Consider the following 10340-nt stretch of genomic DNA (forward strand, 5'->3'; position numbering starts at 1 on the left):
AGCAAAGGCGCCTGCGGTAGGAAGCAGGGCTTTTCAGATGACTACCTTGGAGGCGCGAGCAACGCTGGATGTTGCAGGTATGTGTTTTCCGTTTTCTGCTTTCTTTGTTCATGATTATATTGTTATGGATCTGCATCCTTTGTGGTATAAGTATTTTAGAATTGAGCGGCTTGCTTGTGACTTAGTTATATGCCATCTGCATACCTTGGATAATAAAGTGGTAGTTAGGGGGTGGTGCCTTATGGAAGCAGGTTACTTAGGACGTAGCAACTATAGCATGCTTGTGTGGAACTCAGTAGTGACCCGCTGAATTCAGAAAGGTGTTATTGAGTGATGTATCGGTTATATCCATAGCTATGGCAAGCTTGGTTCTTTAGCAGATTGTTTGCGGTATAGCAGAGAAGATTGGGAATTCTTCTCAAGCATTGAGCATTAAGGTATAAGTAGGATCAAAGTGGGGGAGAACCCTCCGAGTGTTATGGGGTAAGAGCATGCAGATCGAGAATGAGTACACGACCTCAAAGAAGGAAAAGGAGTAGCACAACGATTGATGGGTTGAGGAGTTCAGCGTTGGGAGTTTGGGAGACTTCCCAACAGTTGGTTCATGTATTCGAGATGGTTAGTATCTGGTTAGGAATTCGGGTTGGAGGGTCGCCTGTAGGACTCGGGAAAGTTGGAATGAGGATTTTGAGAATGGTTAGCATGGGATGCTTTCGTGTTAGTAGTCAGTGGTATAGACAGCATGTAGAGCATGGTAGAGCGGCGGAAGAGCTGCAACATTTTTCGACAGCAGCAAGTGAGTATGGAAAGTGTTGTAAGACTACGGGTAAGTCGTAGCATTCCCTAGCAGCTTAGTTAGCGGAGTATGGGCGGAGGCTCGTATCTCCTAGTTAGCGGAGTTGGGGCGAGGCCTTTACCTCCTAGTGATCCAGGTAGGAATCAGGAATGAGTAGTGGATGAGAATGGTATGGAGCTTGCCTGCATAGCCTTAGAAAGGTGAGACCTTGGGAGAGGCCGCTCTAGGATGTAGTTGGGTGAGACCCGTGGGCGAGGCCCGTATGAGAGTAGCAGTATAAGTGAGACCTGAGAGCAGGGTTGCTCAGTAGTGTAGTCGGGTGGGACCCGTGGGCGAGGCCTGTGAGTTTTAGTAGCACAGGAGGGACTTGGTAAGAACCTTAAGGTCGAGTTAGGGGGATCGAGGATCCCAGGACTTGTAGCCCCAGAGTGGCAGAGTAAAGGGGGTAGTATTAGGTAGCCTAAGTTTCCTCGGAAGTCGCTAGGAGCGACTAGAAGTTTGTGTTGGGGCTAGCGACCGGTGGGAGCCGGTAATCCAGATATTGATAGATCAGTAGGGACCAGGGTGGTCTCCTTTCATCCGGAAGGCGGATAAGGGACATCAGAAATTTTCAGTCAGTGACAGTGATGGTAAGCAGACTATGGTGGAATTCAGTTAGTTGATCGACGGGTACTCAACACTAAGTTATAGTAGTGAGAAGTGTCCAGTGGACACTAGTGGTAATGACCCGTACTGGAAGTACCCGGGGGGGGGGGGGGTAATGGAGTTGTTGAAGGATAGGACCTTCACAGTGACAGAGGAAGTAGTTGGTTATGGAACGTTGCCTTGGTGAGGCCAGAAAACGCACAAGGAAAAGGGGATGAACCCCTAGGGTATCCATCATAAGTACTCGGGGAGTACCAGAAGGTTTGTCAGTTGAGTAAATGGTGTTCCCAGGATTGTCAGGGTTAGGGTTAACTCGATAATATTATCCGTAAGGATTAATGTTAGTCAGAATGATCGGGCGGAAGGCCAACGAAGGTAGTCAACGGATGTTAAGTCTACCAAGCAGAGTGTTGAAAGCAGATTGCAGGGCGATTGGCCGTAGAGAAACTTCGAGGATGAAGTTTAGTTTAAGTGGGGGAGAGTTGTAACACCCATAATCAGAAAGACCAAGAAAGGAAAGGAAAACCCTAAGTCAAGGGGGCCGACTCGTCGAGTCCAGGGTGGAACTCGACGAGTCCGAGCGGGATCCAGGTCGAGGAGTAAGTGACCGACTCAACGGGTCGGCAAGAGAACTCGGCGAGTCCGGTCCGAAGAGGAAAACCCTAAATCCAGGACTTTGTGCACTATATAAACATCTCATTCTCTCCCTTAGGGGTCTCTATAGCCTCTCTTATCCAAAACACGAAACCCTAAGCCCCCATTTTAGCACATTCAAGCTTTCTTGCCATTTTGGGTGATTTGAAGGAAGAAGGAGGAAGGGAACCTTTGATGGTTCAAGGATTGGCTTTAGATCCAGAGTTGGTGTGGCTTTTCAGAATCCTCTGAGGTAATAAGCCGACCTTATTGCATTTAGATATATCTTATGATTAAGATTTGGGCAATTTGAGTATGAAGGAGGTTTATTTCGAGTTTGGAGTAGATCTGAGGTTGCTACCTTAGATCTAGGCAATTAAGGATCCAGAAAGCCATAAAGTTTATGCCAATAAGTTGTTGGTGAAGCCCCTTGGTCACAAAACCTAGCCCTGGAGTGTTTTAAGCCCATATCTCTTTGGTTTCACGTAAAGTTTGCAACTTTACATGGGGAATAGACTTGGGAAGAGTGGATCTATGAGTTGGAGCCCCTGCATGGCTCGAAAAGCCACTGTATGGATTAAGGACTGAAACGACTCGACGAGTCACATGGGTGGACTCGGCGAGTTGGATGAAGATGAGCATGGACTCGACGAGTTGGAAGAACAACTCGGCGAGTCTGTTGAAGATTGTCATAGACTCGGCGAGTCTGTTCTTGGACTCGACGAGTCAGGTCGCGAAGCACTAACCCCCCCCCCCCCCCCCCCCCCCCCCAATTTTGGTTAAGACTTAGATTGGTGAGTTTAGTGGGGACTCAGTAAGTTGGGCAGGATGGGACTCGGAGATCGTGGAACTCGACGAGTCGTCGGGGTGACTCGGCGAGTTGAGGCGTATTGGGTGAGTTTCTGAGTATAAGGACTTGACGAGTTCAATAAAATTAGATAGCAAAAAAAATGAAATTTTGTTCACCGGTCATAATGAGCATTTTAGAATTTTTTTTTAACAAGTTTAGTGATTTTTAAAGCTTAAAAAAGACTTAAGTGATCGAATGAACATAATTTCAAAAGTTTAGTGACTAATTATAAATTTAACTCTTTTTCTACATATTATATGTGAACTTTTATACACAAATTTAATTATATTTATAATTAATTAATTATATGCAAGAAAACTTCCCAACACTAAATTTATAAGAGAGATTTACAAATCTAGCAATTTCCTTTAATTATTTTACAAAAAATAGTCACTGAAACCACATACGAGGTTAATTCGAATGCTGTTCCATGTCTCGTCTACTGTTTGATAGTTATTTTACCTAACTCGCGTGCTGTTTCATGTAATGAGTTGTTGTTTCGCAACCCATGAACCTCATAATATATAAAGTACAAAAAAAATTTTTTTTGGTCATTTTTGAATATCTGAAATACAAATTTTTCTATGACGGAGGCTCCAACAACAATCAATTAGTGGTACTGTACTTATTTTTTTTTTATCGTTATATATCATTTGGCGTAAAATTTAGTAATTGTGAGTTTTTTTTTTTTTTTTTTTTTTGAAAAAGTGGAAAAAAAGAACAAAACCATGGCAATTCCATTTGCACCGTAAAAGTTGTTGATGTATGAAATGTGCATTAAAAACTTGTACATTGCAGATGACATGTCATATGCGGTTTTGTTCTTTTTTTCTTTAGGTTTAGTTGCAGGTTTAAACATTGTTATGCGCTTCAGCTTGATTATATTTAATAGTTTCTATGATATTTGGATTGATTCGGCAAAATTCATGAACAAAACAATAGTTTAAGGATGAAACCGCAAGGAGAGGCCATACTTAATATGAATAAGAGATGTTATATTAGATTACAACATGTTTAAACATTTTTTTATCATGAATATAAAATACTAGAAACAAGTGTTACTATAAAAGTCTCGTAACATACACTATAAGAAGTACGCAATCGTTTAGACATAAAAAAAAATCAAAACAAACGATGAGACGAAACAACAGATGACATATGGTCATCTGCGGTTTCGTTCTTCGATTCTCCAAGGATGAAAAACAACCGAAATAGTAGTTGAGATGGGAGGAAACTGTAGAATGTCTATGCCATTTGTGATTTTATGGGGGGGGGGGGGGGGGAATGATTTTTTTTATACAAAATATTTAAAGAAAAATGCTAGATTTGTAAATATGAGGCACAAAACAACATATGAGTTAATCTCGTATGCGGTTTCGGTGGTTATTTTTTGGCTGACAACTAATTTGTGCTATTTTTTACAAAATAATTAAAAAAAAGCTTAGATTTGTAAATATGTCAATTTATAAAGATTTACAACTCATATACCTACTTTTGACCTTGTTTCAACACCTATGAGCGTTGTATTGTATTAGGCAAGTCCTTAACACTTCGTCTTTTTATTTATACGTACAATCCATCGAAAGTGAATGATTTTGTCAACTTAATATCTTAACTGTTTACAAAATCTTTTTGATTGTAACATCAAAGACACTGTGATCATGTGAAAAATTCTTTATTATGTGTCCGAATAGATATTACTTTCTTGCCTTTGCTTGTGTTGTTTCCAATTTAGGTTCCTCTATTACTATATACATATTACATTTTGGGCGTTTTTGACACAGTTTTTTTTGCGTTTGAAGTTTCTAGCTTTTAACTTTTGACAAAACGTTGTAGTTTAAACAAAAAACTTCGTTTGACAGTGCGAGCCTTTAGGTTTTAGTTTAAACAAAACGTTCTAGATCTAAAAAATAGTTCATTTAGCTTTTAACAAAACCTTACCGAGCTTTTGAAATCAATTTTCACAATTGCCCTTAAAAATATATTTATTTATTTTTGTATGTAATTTTATATATTGCCAAAGCTTTTAGCTACTTTTGCCAAACACTTATATAACAAATAAAAATTACAGCTTCCAGCTACCAGCTACCGGCTACACGTTACCAGCTTTCAGCTAATAGCTCCTTTTGCTAAACACTCTTCATGCTCTTGTAGTTATCATGTATCGTTATTCTAGAATCATGTTCAAAACATATAAAAACATTGATGATGATTTATAGATTTTTTTTGTATAATGTATAAAAGTATAAAGTTTAAATAAAATGAAAATAAATATAACTCGTTTTTAATGTGTATTTAGATGTATGTGATTGACAAAACCAGTCTGTAGCTTGTAGCTGTCAGTTAATAGCAACTGTCAGTTAATAGCTGGTAACGGGTAACTGAAACTTTTATTTATTATATGTGTTTAGTAAAAATAGTTGAAAGCTTTTAAAATATATAAAATTACATAAAAAGTCAATTGTTTAAAAAAGATAAATCTATAAATATATTTTTAAAGTTAATTCTGGAAATTGATAAAAAATGTCAATAATTTTTTTTAAACAGGATATGAAATAACTTTTACTTTCGATTTTTTTTATTTAAACTAAAAGTTAACGTTCGCATTCCGAAACAATTTTTTTAAATCGGGTTTTTATTAAAACTAAAAGCTATAAGTTCTCAAATGGTTAATACCAAACAATTACTAAGTCTATTAGTTCTGTTACTAAAAAAATAATATAAAACTATTATAGTAACATTTGTAATCATGTTTATTACAACAAATACAAAAAAAAAGTTTGTAGGCCTGTTCCACAATCTATTTTAATAGTAAAAATAAAATAAAAATTGCCAAACACATTTTTATTGTATTATTTAAAGGAATACTAAATGAGACCACAATGGACATCATGATGAAAAAGTGCCACCGACTACAAATTGAAAACAACTTCAACAAACGAAAAACTCAAAAAAAAGATAAATTATTAATCATCAAACAAAACCAAAACAAATTGATTCAATTAACTTGTTGCCTGAAAAAACAAGAAGATCAATAATGCAAAACATGAACATTATACTCAACAACTGCATCCCCTGTTTTCAAATCAAAAGTATGCGTACTCGCCTGAACATACCCTCTAGCAAACCGGAAAAGCCCACTTCCTCCGATCACCGGCATCTCTCTCACCTTATGAAACACCGGATTCCGCCCCAAAATCGTCAAAGTACTCCCGTTATACTTTCCTGTTGAAAACACAAAGTTCATCGCCATTAACAACCCAACTTCCTCCTGTGACGCCAGTCCATAGAACCCTTGTGCTCTCCCCAATAACTTGGAATCTGCCTCTGGTTTTTCCGTCAATGGATCGTCAATCATGTTAATCATACCGAATCCGGTTCCGATGGATCCCGTTTTGTTGTTGGCCGGCGGTTGCACGATGTTGACGACGGTCGGGTTGGGGCCACTGATGATATCGTGCCAGTAGAATCGGAAGTGGCTGAGTTTTTCTGATCGGAGCTTCATTGGGTTCCGTTTTACGGATTGCACGAAGGTGGAATCTGCTCCGGTGGTCGGAGATGTTTGTGAGAAGGCGATGAAGAGTGGAAGAAGGAAGCACAAGGAAATTTTGGCCATTGTGGAGAAAACGAATGATATGACAAAAGAGGTGTGTAGGTGAGGACCTAATTTATAATGCAATATCTACCCACTCTTTTTTCGATTAATCATTAAACTTATTGAAAAGAAAACTGTGAAGTCTATTTTAAATTAAATATAATGTAGTAATCCAGTTAACTACTGGTAACATATTTAAAAGATTTTGTAACTTTATTTACAACATAAGTAATATAAAACATAGAGGTGTTTTTGATGCGATTTAGACTTAAAACTGCAAACTTCACTTCATATATATTGGTTCAAAAGTTTGTATGGATCAAATGGAAATTGCTTCATTAAAACTATTAAAACTATGTATCTTTTAATAATAATGGCTATAATGTTACATTGTGATTCCATTTTGATTCTCTTTCGACTCCCAAATTTTAGTCCGTGCTTATATTATACTTGACCAGGAAAGGTGAAGATGGAGACCAAATCAAAACTAGTGATGACATAGGTACGAGGAAATGAAGATGATGACCAAATCCATGAAAACCCAACTTTAGTCCATGGTTGTACTTGACAAAATATAGCGATTATCATTGTCCTTAATTTTTGTTATAAATATTCGAAAACTTTATAAATTATTTTCCTAATTTTTGTTTTTCTAATTTTGATTTTGATGTTAGCTGCTATAATGGAATCTAAAATTGCACATATGATCAATTTTACAATAGATTATAACAATTGTAATATAATCCGACAACAACACAGTCATCGAGAAATGGTGATTAAGAAGACGATGGTTGTTTGGGGTAGGGTATAAATGAGGTGGGAGTGTGGATAGGTTCATAATTGGGCCTTTAACATTTAAATGTTATAGAAAGATATAAAAATCATTTTAAATGTAACTAAGTAAATATATAATAAAAATGATATAAAAATCATGAAATACATTGGTAAAATCATAAATGACCTAACCATACAGGAAATTGAAATCACAGTTGACCTTCCTCGTCAAGAAAAAAAATGAGGGGTTTCTATGATTTTTTTTTAAACATATGGACCATTTATATAATCATTTCTAAAATATAATTACAAACTTGACAAATATTATCTTTTAGAATAATCAAATGTCTACATCTTGGATGCATATTAGAGTGCGGTGGACAATGGGTTCACCAGGTGATTGTTAGCGGCAAGTGTATTTTTAATTTTATACTAGTTTTGGGCATTTTTGAATTTTGATAATGGAGCAATATAGAAATCCAATGGATAGTAATATTTAACGTCCCTCATATAAAACAGATTTGATTCTTTGAATAAATTATTACAAAACATTTAGAGATTCAAACTACTGAAATTCCAATTCAACAAGACTTTAGACAAAAAACTTGATTATTTAGAAGTATACAAGAGATAATCATAATCCATATAGAGACAAATGCATACAATAAGTTTCTTAATTATCCTAAAACCAAAGTCATTTTTACTTTCATTTTTTTGACTATTTATTTATATCAATGCGTACTAAAGTAGTTTTTCTTACCTAAGTACACGTCTAAATAATATGTTAGGTCGGGATCACAGTGAGTCGCATAATGTTAGATATATTTCTAAACCAATATATAAACACATATTACTTATATATTAAAATAACCCTATGTCCCTATTCTTATGCAAATATTATTTATGGGAAAACGTATTGCATAATAAGGAAAACACTCTAACAAAGTCATTAAGTCAAGTTAGGGGCAAAAATGGCCACATAATAAATGCAATGCATAATGTGAGCACTCATGTCCAAATCCTTCAGTCCTCTAACTTATAAGTCAATGTCACTTTTCCTTTAGGTGCCCTTTGCTTTATAAAGGATTCCTTGGTCTATATCCAAGGCTTCAACAATTAATTTGAGCTTCTTATTCGAGTTAGCAACAAACATACTAAGCTAAAAAGATCACCATTACATAAAAGCACTCTTGAAGAAGAATAAGTGCACGTATTACAGTCATCCAAAAGATAAAGCATTAATCATAACCCAGAAACTAAAACCAAAATGATTAATCAACTTGTTGCCAGAGAAGGAAAAGCAACAAGATCAATAATGCAAAACATGAACATTATACTCAACAACTGCATCCCCTGTTTTCGTATCAAAAGTAATCGTACTCGCCTCAGCATACCCTCTAGCAAACCGGAAAAGCCCACTTCCTCCGATCACCGGCATCTCCCTCACCTTTTCAAAAATCGGATTCCGCCCCAAAATCGTCAAAGTACTCCCGTTATACTTCCCTGTCGAGAAAACAAAGTTCATCGCCATTAACAACCCAATTTCCTCCTGTGACGCCTGTCCATAGAACCCTTGTGCTCTCCCCAATAACTTGGAATCTGCTTCTGGTTTTTCCGTCAATGGATCGTCGATCATCAAAATCGTACCGAAGTTGTTGGGTGTGGTTTTGTTGGCAGGCGGTTGCACGATTTTGACGACCGACGGATTGGGGCCAGTGGCGATATCGTGCCAGTAGAATCGGAAGTGGCTGAGTTTTTCCGATCGGAGCTTCATTGGGTTTCGTTTTATGGATTGCACGAAGGTGGTATCTGCTCCCGTGGTCGGAGATGTTTGTGAGAAGGCGATGAAGAGTGGAAGAAGGAAGCAAAAGAAAATTTTGGTCATGGTGGAAGATTCGTTTTGTGTGGAAAAAATGACAAAGAGGTCTCTCAATCAGCATTAAAGCAATATCTACCCCTGGTCACTACCCACCACCGTTTTGCTACTTTTGTATAAAACTAAAATTTGTTGGGTTAATCAAATCTTCATCACTACTCAGAGCAACGACAAGTCGACAACCCACTCTCACTTCCATTTTTTTTCCATTTTTTTTTTATTCTTTTTCAATTCTTTCCCATTTATTCCTTATAAAGATATGAATGTTATTACATCCAGTTTTTTTTTTCCGAAACCGGCAAATATTATTAAGAAAAACCACCACCCTAGCAAGACGCTAGGAGGGGCAAAGAGTACAAGAAGAAGAAAATTTACATGCAAATAAAAGCGTTGATACACCAATCAATCCATTGAAAAGTACAATGTTTTCTCCTATATTTCTTCCATAGAAACACCGTGGATTTTACCAAGTCAACCACTTTGGCAGGGGAAGTTCTTGATTTTTTGAAGACCCAATCACACCTTGCCTTCCAAAGAAACCATGTAGTCACATAACAAATACTAATTAAAGATCTCCTTTTCGTTTCACATGATCCCCACTGCGCTGTGAATGCCAACATCTCCTCAACGGATTCAAAGTGAATATTAGGGAGGTCACACCAGCTAAGCACCCATTCCCATACGATTATAGCCATCGAGCATCGAAAGAGTACATGGGCTGTATCTTCTTCTGCATTCTCGCAATAAGAACAAATTGGGGAAGTGATCTGGATACCGCGTTTGAGGAGAGCACAAGCAGTTGGGATTCTTTCCAATTTTGCTCTCCACATGAAACAGGTGACCTTCAGTGGGATTTCATGAATCCATTTTAGTGTAGTCTCCACCGTAGGTAAGTTCCGTTGATCAATTTTTATTCTAAGTCTATCAACGTGGAATACCCCATCACTAGCTAGGGTACACACCCACTTATCATTTCCCTGCACAGTTTGGAAATCACTAATTCTGGAAACAAGCATGACAATCTCACTAACCGCCTCCGAAGTTCTTGGTGCTGACTTCCAATCCCAGATCATGTCACCATTTTGTAGACGATCATTGATTTTACAGTGTTTGTTGCGTTCCAATTTGTATGCTTCAGGGAAGGATGTCTTTAGTGTCGAATCACCAATCC

General features: G+C 37.3%; 2 protein-coding genes across 2 annotated transcripts; both read right to left on the minus strand.

The window, feature by feature from the left end:
* Positions 1-5753: 5753 nt before the first annotated feature.
* LOC111887879 (dirigent protein 22-like) lies at positions 5754-6573 on the minus strand. The gene has a single exon (XM_023884018.2). It carries the CDS (start codon positions 6538-6540, stop codon positions 5956-5958), a length of 585 nt encoding a protein of 194 aa, XP_023739786.1. The 5' UTR covers positions 6541-6573; the 3' UTR covers positions 5754-5955.
* A 1875-nt stretch (positions 6574-8448) lies between these two features.
* Positions 8449-9269, minus strand: LOC111887876 (dirigent protein 22). The gene has a single exon (XM_023884015.2). It carries the CDS (start codon positions 9176-9178, stop codon positions 8603-8605), a length of 576 nt encoding a protein of 191 aa, XP_023739783.1. The 5' UTR covers positions 9179-9269; the 3' UTR covers positions 8449-8602.
* Positions 9270-10340: the final 1071 nt, after the last annotated feature.

This window comes from Lactuca sativa, chromosome 1 (genome assembly GCF_002870075.4).
Source record: "Lactuca sativa cultivar Salinas chromosome 1, Lsat_Salinas_v11, whole genome shotgun sequence".
Lineage (NCBI taxonomy): Eukaryota > Viridiplantae > Streptophyta > Magnoliopsida > Asterales > Asteraceae > Lactuca > Lactuca sativa.

What these genes read in the sequence shown, in the direction of transcription:
- LOC111887879 (XM_023884018.2), bottom strand. Translation starts at nt 6,540, where the DNA reads ATGGCCAAAATTTCCTTGTGCTTCCTTCTTCCACTCTTCATCGCCTTC.
- LOC111887876 (XM_023884015.2), bottom strand. Translation starts at nt 9,178, where the DNA reads ATGACCAAAATTTTCTTTTGCTTCCTTCTTCCACTCTTCATCGCCTTC.